Source organism: Eschscholzia californica, unplaced genomic scaffold (assembly GCF_041429995.1).
Source record: "Eschscholzia californica isolate CP2 unplaced genomic scaffold, dmEscCali1.0.p SCAF_4, whole genome shotgun sequence".
In the NCBI taxonomy this organism is placed as follows: Eukaryota; Viridiplantae; Streptophyta; class Magnoliopsida; order Ranunculales; family Papaveraceae; genus Eschscholzia; species Eschscholzia californica.
The window spans coordinates 43,820,847-43,837,903 of NW_028238461.1; the positions used below are offsets into that span (position 1 = coordinate 43,820,847).

The window sequence follows — 17,057 nt, forward strand, 5'->3', positions numbered from 1 at the left end:
ACTTGTATCCTGAAGAAATTCAGGTTTCTCCTCTCTGGACACTTCCAACTATCCACAAAATTGGGAGAAATCAAATGCAGACACCTCTTGGGGATTGTTTAACCTGTGCTCAGCCTCTTGAAAGGGGTCAGGACAGGTTCAGCTATGAAGCCTGGTCTAGAGACCAAATTTACCGTCTGCAAGTATCCATATTAAGTGAAAAGTAAAATTTGTCTCTGGAACAAATGAACACACTACTCACACTTGGATACTGAAAATTGTATAGACTTTATCAAATCTATGGATAAGGATTCAATACAAGTGAAATAATTCTATCCTTTTATAGGAGAATCATCAGTTATACAGAGAGAGAGAGGTTATTAGGTTTTAGAGAGAAAATAAAACTCATCATCTTGTATGTTATTCGTTACAGTGTAAATAATGTAACTGTTATTTACTTGCAGTCAGTTTAAGCTGAGAGGGCCTCCCTTACACCCTTTCGTATTATACTTACACCTCCAACTTCATTATCAAGTCAACTTTTTAATTTTACCCTTGACCTGGAAGACTAAACCTCTTACCACTCCAACAAAGGTTGTTGGCTTCTCAAATTTGACTTGCCTTACTATCTTGTCCTTCAAGGGTTGTAGTATGGTTTTGAGGCTACATAGTTTGGTATCTTATTATATCTTCTCTTTATGAAATAAGCTGAAGAAGATTCATCTAATTCTTCGTTAACGAACCAGTGTTCATGATGAAACATCTTGGATATAAGTTTGGGAACAGTAATTGTTCCTTCTCTCTTGTTAATCGAAATAACAAACTGTAATCTCTTCCTAAACTAGTTAAAGCAACTCTAAAGTCTGCATAATTCTCTATCTGAGATTTTAAGAAAAGCCTATAATGCAGAATTAGTCTTCATATGAAAGGAAAAAATATGGATGCAGAATCCTGGCATTCAGTTGACACATAATTATTCATTTACCACTCACATAACAACCATTTGATATATATACATGCGGTTGAAAATGAAGATTTGACGAAGAGAGTCTCATACGACATGATTTGAGATTTACATTAATGGTGACACTTCACTAATCTAAAGTTACACTTCGTTTCCACACCATCATTTTGGCGTTCCATTATTGTGTTAGGGATGGATCCTGAAGCAGGTTGAAACTTAGGTTCCTATACAGAGGGAAGAGACAATGTATTAGAAACCCAATAAGTATATGAATAGGCAACTTGTTTTACTTCTGTGGAAAAGCACATGAGGTCTATATCTTATACGATTTCTCAAATTGAACAAAAATGAACAGGGAATTATTCCCTAGATCAATAAGAAAAGAACAAACAATGACCACAAAGGACTGAATGATTGAGTAGAATAAATTTCAGAAGGAAGAATGAGAGTTTTCACCTCAAAATATAAGCTAAATTTCATGTCTTGATGTGCATAGTTCTCTGAGTTTGTCTCTCCACATCGCTACAAAAACCAGTTACATTTTAGTGCAAGTTCATAAATCAACAGAAGTTGGCATGTTTAAACTATGAAAAGCCAATAAAAATGGAAAATGAGAATATATGGTTGGTACTTGGTACAAAAATATGAAAAGTACTTTACCCTTGATCGACAATGCTTGTAAATGAAATAAAAATATATAAAGGTTGCCGTATGTTAAGTACCTGCATCTTTATACCTCTCCTCTTTGGCCGCTATATTCATATTCGTCACAATTCCAAGCTCCTCAGATAGTATATCTGGACCTTCTGCAGCACTAAAAGATAAATCTCATGGTTTAGAACAAATGAGGAGACATTTAGAAGAAACAGATCCCTTAATACCGAGAGCATAGAGCCGTATGCTCTTCTAAGCACCTTTCTAAGTTCTTAACTTAGATTTCACTTACAAACTCTGTTTTGTTTATATTTCCCAACATAAATCATTTTTTTAACCTAAATCTAATCTCAGCAGAATTCTTGATTCAGAGAGCCTGAATTATAAGAAGAGCACGTACTATCCTAGTGCTAGTAGTACCTCCAATATAAGATTGTGATTTTTAATTTATCAGTGGTCGGCAATGCCTAAGTTTTTACGGAAGACAGATAAAGAAAGTGGATTAACAGCTTAGGAAGCACGTGAGGAAAAATAACAATTTTCATGACAACATAGTTCTAGAATAACAAAAGATCATTACCTATCTAGAAATACATCATAAGCTGGCTTTGAGTTACTTCCTCTTCGTCCACCATAGACAATTTTAATGGCATCACTCATGACTATTTGCTTGTTTATATATATAGGAACCTGCATATATGGAACAAGGGTTTCAGCCCAAACACATAAGAAACAATTATGAAATTTTCTAGTGGCATTCAAGCATCTTATGGTACCAAACCAAAGCAAACTTAGATTTTGACGGTCCAGCTTTCCAAATTTCGAAAAGCAAATGAAACTGGATAATATGTACTATCCAAATGACACACTTAGTTTGCAATTTAAATTCATCCAAATAAAGAATTGGTTGCCCTTGTCCAGTTTGACTCATTCATTTGTGACTTAAGTCCTGCACTTTTACCATAAGGCCTAAAGTAAACATCCTATACACAATTTAAGTATTTGTTAATATCCATAGCAAACAAGATACTATTGGGAATCTGAATAGAGGTTTTTCATTCCAAGACAAAAAGAGAATATGTTAACATCAAGCACTTTACCTTGCATCTGTTAGCTAAATTTATGGCATCTGATGGGCGTGCATCTACGCTTAGAACACCTTTCTCTCCTGGCTGCAGATATAAAACCCTTAGTAAAGAAGATCATGACAATGAATCTCTGAGTGAAAGGCCGAAGTATAACAAAAAGGCAAAATAGACTAAATACTAACAAGTTTGGAGACAACTATTAACAAGATAATGAGCTGATTACCTTTCTGAAAAATATTCTCGCATAGTAAGTACTAATTACTCTTTCTGTTATCTGCACCATTTCTATCTGAAAAAAAAAAGATGAGGACGGTCATTCAGTCAGATAACAGAGTTCAAAACTCCAAGGTAAGAAGCAAAGTTCCAAACCGAAGACAATTGCTAGATTTCTCTACAAAATCAAGTAAGCTGTCACTAATACCAATATCAATCATCCTATCCATTATATTATCATGATTCATCCAATGATATCTTCTTCTTTTTATGGGTGATTAATCGTACTAAGCTGTAGTCTGTTGCTAAAGTTTCCTCAATAAGAAAACATATGATGAGAGTATGGCAAGAAAAAAAACTGCAAGGGGAGATATATAATAAAATGAACCTAACTACGTCTACAGTTTAAGAGAATTAGCTCCTTACTTCATATCCAAGTTTCTCTATAAGATTTTTCATAAATTGGAAGTGACTTGGGAAATCCTGCAAGATACATCATTTGTGTAAATTCCTGACTAAAGAATAGTAGAGATAAGCTGAATAATGATTAATGGAACCTTACCCCGTTCTCCTTTTCCCTTGAGGCATCTATAAGCTTTTCGATTGCAAGCTCCCCTGCACTAACAAAGAGTGGAAGTTACTTACAAATAATAAACTTAAGATTGAGAACCATGAAAAATTAAAACTAAAACACAAGAAATATACACAATGTCATACTAAAGCCTACCCACTATAATTGGCAACAAATAGTCTCCGTCACAAGCAACCTTAAGAAAAATTGTGGGACTCTGAAAGCGGCGGAGAAACCCTTGTCCAATTGATCGAACATTTATTCTCGATTCTGTCGTTTGTTTAGAAAAAGGAAATAACTTTTTCTCTTCTTCTACATAACCTTGCTTGCGCAACTGGTAGTGTCTGGAAGTTTCTGCAACAGTCAATTTTGTGACCCCAAGTTATTCAAATGTGAAGGGAAAATTTGGAGAAGGATTAGTCCAAATCATGCTAACCAAATTCAGGAAAAGGAAAAAATTGTCAAAAAAAAAAGTAACCTAAAAAGAAACCACATGACTTTCAAGTTTGTGATTAGAGATGCCATTCTTTTCATAATCAACCAACTTGAAAGCTGAATCTGGTATAAAAGACAACTCAAAATTAGGTTTACGATTCTATCTGATTCCTTAGCAATAATCTAATACATTGATTGAGGCATGACTAAAGAGTAAAAACAACAGATAGAACTCATCGGAGTTGACGGAATCAGCAAATCAAAACTCAAATCAAATAACAAGATCGATCAGAAATAATTAAAACTGAAGAATTTCATAACAGTTAAAAGTAGTGAAGGAATCGGACCTGAAATCAAGACAGTAGCTTCGATGTATTCATCATTGCGTTCATCACCACGGCCGGATCTTCGTTGTGAGTTACCAGGAGAAGCTTTACAAGAAATTAGAATCGATCTGATTCCATGAGACTTTCTCTCTCTAAAACTTAATTGAAGTGATAATGAAGAAGAAGAAGAAGAAGAGCAACTGAGAGAAGAATTAAATACTAAAGGACGATGATGATCCACCTTCTGAATGTCGGCGGAACTGCCGGCGACAGAGAAGGTATGAACTCGGTAATGTACTACAAACATTTTCCGACCAGCGATGGCCGATCAAGAACAGAGAGAGAGAAATGAATTTTATTAAAATAATAAACCTCCTGAGAGAGATGATTCAGATGAACGAGAAAAACGTTGCAAATGAGAACATTTCTTGCCTTTAAGAACAGAGTTGAAATACCGTTTTTTATTTCTAAAATACCACTGGTATTTCGTTATTGAATCCGATATTCGGAGAGTTAGGGTCCGTTTGATTGGTGGGAAAACATTTTGGTGGTAAAATTTATGAGAATCTCTTCGCACCTTATTTTACCATGGGAAAGAAAATCATCTTGGGGTCCGTTCAAGCTTCAGTGAAAAGTATATCGGAGGAGGCCCTAAACGAATAAAATTTAAACAATGCAGAGGGTAGGAATCGAACCCTTAACCTTTTACCCAAGATCTAAACTCCTAACCACTAAGCTACGCCTTAAATTATGTTTGGAATTGGTTCAAAGTATTATTAGTTTTTCGAAAGTTACATACGAAATAGGAAACATGAGGCCCTTGATTATTTGGGACCCGAAGCGACCGCTTTAGTGCCTTTGGTCACGGGCCTCCCCCGGTGAAGGTTGCAAGATTTACACTCCATCTTCTCTCTTATTCATGATTATTTACAGATCTGATAAAAAGCTTTATGGAGACGGAGATCGTGAGAGCGAGCGTTGCAAAGATGAGCGAGCGAGAGAAGTCTTTAAGAGAGAGAGAGGGTCGAGTTTGAGGGTGAGGTAAACGGGAGTGGGTGAGAAACGAGTTTTACCACGTTTTTGGTGGTAAAATTTATGAGAATCTCTTCACACCTTATTTTACCATGGGAAAGTGGCTTTAAACAGTAGAAAGTTGATTTTCCCGTGAAAATCGACTTTCTAAACTTATTTTCCCATGTAACAAACGGACTTGCATACTTTCTTATAGGCTTCCTTCTTGAATCTCTATTTTACATAAATAAGTGTTTTCTTTACTGCATAAGCGTGTTTGATATAACTGAATAGAGGCCATTATAAATGAGATAGAAATCATTATAAAAAAGTTACTATAAGAAGTGTTTACTATTTTGTTTTTTTTGATGATGGAAGAAGTGTTTACTATTGGCATACAAAATACTATCATTTTCTTCTTGTGTTGAACTCTTTATTTCAACAGAATCATTTCCTTCTTTCAACAAAAAAAGAAAAACAGAATCATTTCCTTTGTTGTCTAGATTCAATGAACTTAAATTTTGACTAGGTTCAATTTGGTTCTGTTTGGAAATTTACCAATGACAATTGCATAATTATCTAGGCTCCAATAGATGAAGGATACATCATCATTCAATGCCACTTCACTATGGTAGTGACATTTTGTTCCAAGAAAATGCTAAAGGGTCTCCGAAAATGAGCAGACTACAAGCTGAAAATCTTCGTGGTTGGTTTTCATTGGTTGTGTCGTTTCTCTCTCACCAAGGCTCGGCCAATGAGATCCGATTAAGTCGGCTTTCAGCTTATAGTCGGCTCATCTTTTTAGATTATTTAACATTGTCAAAACCGAACCTCTATAATTTGTAACAAGTACACTTCAGATAATGTACATATAATTGAGATGCCACATGTTATATCTAATTGATTTCTACATTTTCTTGTAAACTAGTATGTGTCACGTGTCGTATCATAAAGCCGTATATATCATATAGTAATTGAGTTCATGTTAATCGCAAGGGTGCTTCTAAAGGCACCGGCCCGAAAGGCTGTTAACATCCAAAAATTTTATTGATTCGGGTCAATGGCCATTGACTCGAGTTCTCTATAAGCACCGGTTTTTAACGTGGGTGGGTGACGTTCACCTTTGTTTGCTTCTTCCATCTTCTTCCAAAACAAGAGAGAGGGAGAGAGAGATGTGGGACCTTAACGCAAAATATAAACCAAAATTATATAAATTCAAAATTTCCCACTGAACTTCATCTATGAACTAGAAAAGGAGGAACCCATAATTGAATAGAAATTTCAGTAAATATCAAACACAAGATAAATTTCAAACCCAAAAACAAGATAAATTGAAGAGATGGGTATTGATTGAAACAGATTACCTGTTGAGAACCACCTCTTTCACCAGGGATTTGATTGAGCAAAGACAATCTACCCTTGCCACATGATCAACAAGAGCAGAAGGTTGAAGTCCTAAGATCAAAGGAGGAGATGGGGGAATAGCCTTCAATTCATTCTTGGGTAGGGAACTGGTCAAGACTTATACTCCCATTCCGAAATCTCACTCTCTTTCCTCCCAAGATTTTTAGAGGGAGAGAGAGCAGGAGAGAGGAAGAAGAAGAGAGAGAAATTTTTTTTTCCACCAACTTGATTTTCTCCATCTTCATGATCGTCACCATCTTCATCATCATCATCTTCAGAATCAAATGATAAATTTCCACAACTTGATTTTTGTTATCGTGTGACCGATTCATATCAAAGGTGTTAACAGTAGAGAGATGAAGCACGACTAGGGTTTCAGTAAAAGAGAAAATGAGATTAGGTTTTCTAAGAAAACATTATATACATCAACCCTAGTCAATCGGTCAAAGTCAATCAGCCGAGACTCAACTCAAGTGTGTCTTGTGAAGACTAAAGGCATCCACTCAATGAAGTCTGGAGGCAACCACTCAATGAAGTCTGGAGGCAGCCACTAATCTGAAATGATTAAAGAGTTGGTTAGTAATTAATAACTAATTCTAGTTATAGTTTAGATAGTTATAACAAATTCTGTTAACATAACAAAATTCTCTCTTTCCTCTCTCTAATGTGTATAAATACATATTGTAATCACAATTACAACTATTGGAAATAAAATTGGAGTTTGAGTAAATCTTACATGGTATCAGTCTAGTGTTAGATCCTCATTTAGGGTTTTTGCTCAAGCTCAAGAACAATCACAAAATTTAACATCTCGCAAGATCAAACATCAACAAAAGAAGAAGAAGATCAAATCAATCATAAGATCATAAAGAAGAAGATTGATTTACAAAATAATCAACAAGATATCAAAATTAAAGGTTACTTACTGTTTTTTCGTCAAGATCACTAGCATTCATCAATGGCTTCCGCGATTCAAGGTATTCCTCCTACCTATTTCTGCTGTCACTAACTTCATCACTGAAAAATTAGATGATTCTAACTATCTCATGTGGCGAGATCAAGTAGAAACAATGTTAAAACCTATGAACTCATAGGTTTTGTTAATGGTTCAATTGAAGAACCACCTCAATTAAAGTTCATTCAAGGAATTGAACAGGTGAATCCTGATTTTCAACAATGGAGATCAAGAGAAAGTTTTGTCATGTCCTATCTTAAAATTACTCTTTCCAAATCAATCTATTATGACATTTATGGTTTACAATCTGCAAAAGATATATGGGAGTATCTTGATCTAACTAATAATGAAGGACTAGAATAAAAAAAAGATCAATTAAGAAGAAAACTACAAAATTTAAGGAAAGGAGATGTTTCAATAGCTGAATATTTGAGAGAAATTAAACAAATATCATACTCTTTAATGACAGTTCATGATAAAGTTTCTGATTCAGAGTTAGTAAGAATAACTATTCATGGTCTTCCATCTGAGTATGATCAATTTACCATTGCTTTAAGAGCTAATAATGAGCTTTTATCTCTAGCTCAACTAAAATCCAGACTTATACAACATGAGCAATGGCTATCAACTAAGGATTCTATTCATGAGGTTTATTATATAAACAAAGTGAATCAGAAACAAGTCTCAAGGGGCAAACCCTCACCAACATTTTATTGAAATCAGGTTTATAAGAAGGATACCTCTGCTGCTGCACCAACAAGTACTCAAAATAGGAGTAATAGGGCAGAAGATTTTGATTTTACCTTTATTCCTTGTGGTATTTGCAAGAGATGGGGTCATTCAGCTGGTGTCTGTTACTTTAGATACAAACCAAACAAAGCTCAATCTGGATATCACACTGAAGAACAACTATCATCAAAGATCATATTATTGATCCACATTCTATGGATTCCACATCTTTTCCTTATGAGGAAGAGTCAATGCAACAATGCTATGGTTTTCAATTATGGACACAGTGATGATGATGTATTTCAAGAATGTCACACTGCCATAGAATGTGCTTACTTTGAAGATATCTTTCTAGATTGTGAAAATTTTGATCTTGACTTAGATACTCATTCAGATTCATGCTATGTTGCAAGTTCTCAGTCAAATTTATCAATTTCTAAAGACAGAACTTGGTTGGCTGACACAGGAGCCAGTAGCCATATGACTTATTCTGCTGAAAACCTTATTTCTCCTCAAAATTATAAAGGGTCAGAGGCTGTTATGGTTGGAAATGGTAAATTTCTCCCAATAGAAAGCACAGGTACTTCTAAGCTTTCCACTTCCACTTGTGTGTTTGATTTAAATAAAGTATTATGTGTTCCAAATCTAAAAAGGAACCTACTCTCTATTTCAAAGTTCACAAAAGACAACTCAGTCTCTGTTGAGTTTATGCCATGGGGTTATAGTATTAAGGACATTTGGTCCAAAAGAATTTTGACTGAGGGACCAGTAAAAAATAATCTCTATCCTATTGAAGTTCAACAAAATTTCTGTACAGATAGGTCTGAGTCAGCTCATTTAACTCAGACTGCATTGTCTTATGATACCTGGCATGCTAGTCTAGGTCATTCCCATCATGGTATTCTGAATCAACTAAGTAAGGAAAATAAGATAGTGCTATCCACAACAAGTATTAAGAAATTTTGCAAGTCATGTGGATTGGGAAAGAGCAAGTGTTTATCCTTTTCCACCTCCAGCAGCACCACCAATACTCCTTTACACTTGGTGCATTGTGATATTTGGGGACCAGCCCCTATCACTACTCCAAATGGTGCCAAATACTACATATTATTTTTAGATGATTTCAGCAGGTATAGCTGGATTTATGCTAGAAAGTCAGGTCTGATAGTGTGAAGTGTTTTCAACACTTCAAATCCACACATGAGAATCTTCTCAAGGTGATTGTATACTTTCAATCTGATGGTGCTCCTGAACTACAAAAGGGTGAATTCTGATCCTTTTTGGATTCCAATGGCATTATTTTCAGGAGTTCATGCCCTTATACTCCACAACAGAATGGCAAAGCAGAGAGAAAACACAGACATATCACATAATTGGGTAATACTCTCTCTTTTCATTGTTCTTTACCAAAACATTTGTGGTTTGATGCTTTCAACACTGTTGTTTATATCATTAACAGACTACCCACACCCACACTTCATGGTTTATCACCTTTTGAAGCACTTTTTCATATGACACCTGATTACTCAATTCTTAGAATATTTGGGTGTGCTTGCTATCCTCATTTAGGTGATCTTAGAAGGGATAAACTTAGTCCCAAGAGTGTTCAATGTATCTTTTTGGGATATAGTAATGAGCACAAAGGGTATAGGTGCTATGACCCTATCACCAAAAGACTCTATATTTCAAGATATGTTACTTTTGATGAAGGTAACTTTCCATATACCAGCATCTCTAAGCAACAGTCTAGGTGTGATCAGAATATTGAGCCATTCATTTCACTTTCACTTCCACCTCTGATTACAGAACAACCCTCAAATCATGAATTAGGTTCATCTAGTATATTTCCTAGCCCACCAGCTAATTCTGGTTCTAGGGAGCTACCTACCTATGAGATAGGGACACCTAACTGTTCAGCTAGTACACCAACTATCTCACAAGGGCAACTTAATGCTGAACAAATCACCACTAGAAGCAGAAATGGAATAATCAAGTCAAAACAGTTACCCTCTGATTTTGTGGCTCATTTTTCCTCACCTCACACATTAAATGTAGCATATCTATCAATTTTGCAACTACCCACTGAACCCAACTCTTATAAAGAAGCAGCAAAGCATATTGAATGGTGTAAGGCAATGAATGATGAGTTCTTAGCTGTACAGCAGAACAAAACTTGGTCTCTTGTACCTTTTGACAGTAAAATGAATGTTTTGGGTTGCAAGTGGGTCTACAAGTTGAAGCAAAAGAGTGATGATGGGCCTAGAAAGTTTCCTAAATAGGTCTATACCGCAAGTGCACGGTGGTCAAGTAATAAAATCCCGGTAAGACCGGGGTCGATACACAGAGACTAGTCAAACCTATTCTAAGACTTGGAAGTATCACGGTTTTATTTTTGCAAATTTGGTTTTCGGTGATTTGAATAATAAAATATTAAAACGATTAACGAAAATGAACTCAAATGGGGGAAAAGTCTAGAGTTCGGATTCCACTGTAAGCTATCATAAATGATTTAACTCTTTTCTTAACATGATTATCTAATTTTATAACTCAACGTCTAGTGAAGTAGTTTTACCTAAACATCGGAAAATCAAACATTTGAAACAAACGTATTAAGAAGAACTATGCTAAATTCAAATCCTAAATAACTATATCCCAACTATCGCCTATCAAATTTCAAGCATAAATCATCAAAGAAACTTACTTCTAAGTATGACCTATCAAGCTATAAATATAAACGATGAAGCTACTATCGTTATTCAATGGAATCGAAGTAAAAACATAATTAAACAATTATGGACGTTAGTGAGATTCATGACAAGAGAACGATTAAATTATTTACTCATATTCGAAGCTTCATCTTAACTCTAGAAAAGAAAACTTAGCTACTCATGTTTATTGAAGAAATCATAAACATTTACATGAAATAATAATTGAGATTAAAAGAAAAGAAATCACCAAAATGATAGCTTTGTTGTTGGTGATGAGTTGATGGAGGACTTTGATGGTATGATTCTGAATTTTCGATCAAGTCTTCTCACAAAGACATAAGGAAATTTAAAGAAACACCATTATACAATATACTCTGGTTCTTCCTCCTTCTCTACAACTTTTCCTGATTCCTTCTAAAATATTCTCTCTTTAAAAGTTTTTCAATAATTCAGAAAAGAAGAACAAAACAACATCCATCCAAGAGAAGCTCTCTCACAAAGAATCTCTGGACAAATCTTTCTGTAATTTTTATTTCATCCAATCAAAATTACAACTTCCTCTCTCTCTACAATCACTCTCTGGAAATTCAGAAAAGAAGAAAATGAAAAACATATGAAGAGTACTTTGTTTCTATCTCTCTACTCTGTTTCTCTCTAATATAACAGTAAAAGAAGAAGATAACTCCTCTCTGAATTCTATCTCTCTCTAAAAAATTATAGCATTGAAGCACAAAGAGAAAGAACAGAGAGATGATTTCTCTATGAAGTTCTCTGTTAATTAGTTCCTGTCCCTCCAAAGATGACCTCTCTCCTCTTCTGTTCCCTGTCTTATAAGAGAAGTAGGAAAGGTATATCCTCGAGAATTGCACTTCTAGAGATAGGAAAGGTATATCTCTTCTCGAGGATATACCTTTCCTATCTTTCTTCAACATAATATATCCTCTTCTGTCCCCTGTTCCCATTTTTGTTGGATGGCCAGCTATTACATTCAAACGGCTGGCAATCAGGAGCTGATTTGGTGCTTCAAGGGATAGTTAAGGAAATAATCAAACCGTTGGATCGTCAGCCACGTGTCAACTAGCTGATTTGGTCAAATGATTTTGACTCCAACTTTGACTTGGACTATCTCCCTGATCCGGATTCCGATTCTAGTTCCGCTTTCGCCGATAGATTCGTATTGGACTCTACTTTCACATGAGCACTAATATTGACCAGAATACCCTTGTCATTAAAATGACCAAAATGCCCCTCAAGGATGTCTTTATCACGATGCTTTCGCATCGAACTCCGTAAATGAGACCTGAGAAAGAAAATCAAACAAATCATCAGAGTAACCGCTCGAACTGGACTAACTAACCCGAGTTAAGAGATTTAAATGAGACATTTTCATGTCTCATCAAGTGATGGTACCATTGAAAGGTACAAGGCCAGATTGGTGGCCAAAGGGTTTCATCAACAGGAGGGTGTTGATTTTGCAGAAACCTTTAGCCTTGTTGTTAAAGCAAGTACTATCAGGCTCATTCTTACTATAGCAGTCACTAAATCTTGGTACATCAAACAACTTGATGTTTCAAATGCTTTTCTTCATGGTGTCTTAGAGGAAAATGTTTGCATAATTCAACCCCCTGGTTTTATTGAAAAAGGTAAGGAGGATTATGTCTGTCACTTGCACAAGGCTCTCTATGGTTTTAAGCAAGCTCCTAGGGCTTGGTTCAATAGGTTTGCAACCTTTTCATATCATTATGGTTTTCAGAAGAGTAAAACAGATCACTCTATGTTTGTTTTTCATTCTAACAAGGATATGCTAGTTCTTTTACTGTATGTAGATGATATAATTCTCACAGGGAGTTCAGCTTCTATGATTACACAACTCATCACTGATCTCAGTGTTGCATTCAAGATGAAAGACTTAGGGTCTTTATCTTACTTTCTGGGCATAGAGGTCTCTCATGATTCCAACAACAAAAGCATGCTATTAACTCAAAAGAAGTATACTCTGCAACTACTACAGAAAGCTTCTCTACTGGATTCCAAGCCATCAAAATTACTTGTGTCAAGTGGTCAAAGAGTCTCCATTTCAGATGGTGTTGAGCTTTCAAGTCCTACTGAATACAGAAGCTTAGTTGGAGCTCTTCCGTACCTCACCTTAACTCGGCCTGATATCTCCTTTGAAGTGAATTACACATCCCAATTCATGCATAAACCAACATATAAACATTTGGTTATTGTCAAGAAAATATTAAGATACTTAAAGGGTTTTATGGGTTCAGGTATTAGATTATCTTGAGGAGATTTATCCATGTTTTCAGCATATTCTGACCCTGATTGGGTTGGATGTCCGTATTTGAGAAAATCAACAGGAGGGTTTTGTGTATTTCTCGGTTCGAGTCTAATCTCATGGAGTTCTAAGAAACAGGCTACTATTGCAAAATCATCAACTGAAGCAGAATACAAATCATTATCAACCACTGCGACAGAGTTAGTATGGATTTCTTACCTTATGGTTGAGCTTCGATGCTCTTTGCAGAAGCCCTTTCTTCTTCACTGTGACAATATAAGTGTGAAGCACCTAGCCTCAAACCCCATTTTTCATGCTCGTACGAAGCATATTGAGGTCGACTTCCACTATGTCAGAGATCTCATTTCAGATGGTTCTATATTTGATTCAATACATCTCTACCAAAGATCAACTCGTAGATTTATTCACTAAGGGATTATCTCTCGAAGTTTTCTCTCATTTAAGGGACAAACTGATGGTTCATTGTTCTTCTTCACCATCGGTTTGAGGGGGGCTGTTAACAGTAGAGAGATGAAGCACGGCTAGGGTTTTAGTAAAAGAGAAAATGAGATTAGGTTTTCTAAGAAAACCTTATATACATCAACCCTAGTCAATCGGTCAAAGTCAATCAGCCGAGACTCAACTCAAGTGTGTCTTGTGAAGACTAAAGGCAGCCACTCAATGAAGTCTGGAGGCAACCACTCAATGAAGTCTGGAGGCAGCCACTAATCTGAAACGATTAAAGAGTTAGATAGTAGTTAATAACTAATTCTACTTATAGTTTAGATAGTTATAACAAATTCTGTTAACATAACATAATTATCTCTTTCCTCTCTCTAATGTGTATAAATACATATTGTAATCACAATTACAACTATTGGAAATAAAATTGGAGTTTGAGTAAATCTTACAAAAGGAATCATCAGATACATACATCGAGATCTGACGATCAGTACGACCTAGTGTTTTGCTATGTGACGAGCAACAACTATTAACTTATCTTCATCATTTTCCGCGATTACTTATATGTGTGAATTTCAATTGTGTAAACAGGTTAAGTTGTTATATAGGTTTGATTTGATTTAATTAGGGGTGGTGAAGGTAGAAAGGAGGGCATCATTGTGTAAACAGGTTAAGTATTTTGGTACAGTTCATCTAGTATGTCTTAAGGCATCATTGTTTTGTCTGAAATTATGGTTGGATTTTGTGAGAGATGGATGGAGGGGTTAGGGTTAACTCCACTTCACCGGTGCCTACATAGTTGGACGATGCTAATAGAGAAAGAAGCGGTTAGGCCTGGTGCTAACAGAGATGGATGCTAACAACCTTTTGGCCCGGTGCTTTTAGAAGCACCCTAATCGCAAGAGTACACGAACTTGAAAGCTTTGATCTCATAAATCCTCCCAAGAATAAATTTTCTAAGAGAAAGATATAGAATATTTATGTCTTTCCATTAAAACAACGCAGTCCCTTAAACATTATTAAATTATACCCGGTAAATTTACATCTCAAGACATAACTTATACATGGGAATTAACCATGAATGCTAAAGAATGTAACTCTGAACCAAAGTCTTTTTGAAGTAAAAAGACTACTATTTGAAGTAAGAAGACTGTATTAATCAAGCGCTAATACATGGAAAGAAAGAAAAACGACTGCTTATCGATCATATTCTCTCAAGATTTGAACAAAAGATAAAGGAATAACTCTCAAAGTATCTTGTGGGCATTTTTCAATAATAAATCAATGCCTTAATCAACATAATAACTCTTTCATGACTACACTGCACATTGCAAACATAGGCGATTATTTATTCCAAACCAAATGTTCCACCAAAAGCCCTATTATGGAATATGGACCCTAAACAAATGATGATTATACTATTAACCAAAAAATATGATACGACATATCTATGACAAAAAAGTCTTACAATGGCCTACTCTTGGTGATAACATAACAGTAAGGATGATTATACTAAAAACAACGTTGTAAGTATTTACTTTCCTCAGAAGAAAAATGGTCTTTGAAATGAACAAAAAAAGGTAAAGGTGAGAGACAACATTCCAATACATAATTGAATTCCAAATTTCAAACATGATGTGAGATACCAAACAGATACTTATCTCCAGTGGCGAGGCCAGAAAATTTTATGAGTGGGGGACTTTTTTTGTTATAGTTAGTGAAAGAATTCCATAGTATACGATCCGGCTAGAATCAAAAAAACAAAATTTCAACAAAATTTTATTTATAGTTCAGATATTCGATGGTAATTTTGATGTACAACAAGCAATAATTTTCTCATCAATATGGTTTGGGAATCTTTCCCCCAACTGCATTCCCAAAAAATATTAAAATAAAAAACAAAGGAAGGGATGAAGAGATAGTGGTGAAGATTACGAAAACGATGGTGGAGATCATGAAGAGCAAGTGATCGTAATGGAAAAAAATAAAGATAAACTTTTCTTTCTAATAACATGTTTACTATAACAAACGTGTAAAAAACAATCTTGAAGTCCAAAATACAAGTCACAAAAAAATCAGACAGAATCAAAATTAAGGGAGTTATTTAGAAAACTCATCATCTCTACGAAGTCGTGTTATTAAGTTGATACTTTTGAGGAGGCCAAAATTGAATTAGTTGAATTCATAAGAATCAATTTTAGACAAAACATGCACTTTATAAAGTATTTTCAATAAGCAGTCATCTTAAACCAAACAATACTTTCAACTAATGTAAATAGTAGACATTCTACGAAAAAAATGTAAGTAGTGGAAATTCAAGAAAAAAAGGTGTTGTGTGTGAGTTGATCCCAAGACCTCCACAATGTAATCCAAGCGTTTCACCATTTGAGCTAGAGAAGAATTCTATTTAAAATGTGGAACTATAGATTCATAATATAATGACAAGTGTAACTTAAAACATACGAGTCACATTAGGGTCGTGGGGGCACGCGCCCCCACGGCCCCCTATGTGGGCTCGCCCCTGCTTATCTTATGTAAATCTCAAAGAATAAATCATGGGCGAATTGGAAAGATTAGTTGTAGTCGAATATAATATCAAAAGGCAAATTGTTTATTAAACATATGGAGCACAAGTTTCTATTAAAATTACTTGTTTATGTGAAACTTATCTCTATTGATTTATTCGCTAATCCACTAACATGCTATCTTATCCTAATATTAAAATATATGTTTGACGAACTTACTGGGTTCTATTATTTGCTATAAATCAAGTTTAGTCTTTTCGAACGCACCTCTCTAACAAGATCAATTTTTGTGTCACCAAGCTGGCTGTCTTTTCGATTTTCTCTTATCATTTCAATTTCTTTATTTAAAATAAAGAAACAAATAGAGGGAAAAAGAAAGAATCATCACGCCCTTTTCTCGACTACAAGAGAGGGCCGCCCCTTCCAACGACAAGAGACAGTGGGCGTCGACCCCTTCTTGGAGAGAGAAGAAGAAGGATAAAGAGAGAAGAAGAGTGAGAAAGGAGAACGCTGATGACGGCCAGAGTTAGTGATGGAGGTGTCGCTAGCAGGGCCGTGCGGTGCCCAGTGTGGGCAGGGCGCCCGCACTGGGCCCCTCACTCACGTGGGGCCCCCCCGTTTTTGTTAAAAGGCCTCCCCGCTAAAAGCGCCCCTCATTATAACCTATTTGGTTATAGGGCCCCCTCTACAAAAGAGCACCTCCTTCATCAATATTTGACCTAACGACAAAGTTAACGCCGTTAGGTCAAACTTAA

At 35.6% G+C, this 17,057-nt stretch overlaps 1 protein-coding gene across 2 annotated transcripts; it reads right to left on the reverse strand.

Moving 5' to 3' along the window:
* Positions 1 to 902: 902 nt before the first annotated feature.
* LOC147544950 (Wound-responsive family protein) lies at positions 903 to 4,672 on the reverse strand. 2 transcript variants are annotated; one of them, XM_086633442.1, is made up of 10 exons: positions 4,252 to 4,672; positions 3,626 to 3,823; positions 3,461 to 3,513; positions 3,325 to 3,381; positions 2,909 to 2,974; positions 2,698 to 2,769; positions 2,178 to 2,287; positions 1,666 to 1,757; positions 1,400 to 1,465; positions 903 to 1,167 (listed from the first exon to the last, which is right to left on the reverse strand). In XM_086633442.1, exons 1-9 carry the CDS (start codon positions 4,535 to 4,537, stop codon positions 1,413 to 1,415), a joined length of 987 nt encoding a protein of 328 aa, XP_086489568.1. In that variant the 5' UTR covers positions 4,538 to 4,672; the 3' UTR covers positions 903 to 1,167; positions 1,400 to 1,412. The 2 variants fall into 2 exon arrangements, with proteins under 2 accessions (XP_086489568.1, XP_086489569.1); XM_086633443.1 differs by having other exon boundaries at positions 1,680 to 1,757; positions 4,252 to 4,653.
* Positions 4,673 to 17,057: the final 12,385 nt, after the last annotated feature.

What these genes read in the sequence shown, in the direction of transcription:
- LOC147544950 (XM_086633442.1), bottom strand. Translation starts at nt 4,537, where the DNA reads ATGTTTGTAGTACATTACCGAGTTCATACCTTCTCTGTCGCCGGCAGT. An exon ending in TAGAGAAACTTGGATATGAA is followed by an intron (nt 2,975 to 3,324) that starts GTAAGGAGCTAA and finishes TTTTTTTTTCAG; the next exon opens with ATAGAAATGGTGCAGATAAC. An exon ending in ATTTAGCTAACAGATGCAAG is followed by an intron (nt 2,288 to 2,697) that starts GTAAAGTGCTTG and finishes CCATATATGCAG; the next exon opens with GTTCCTATATATATAAACAA.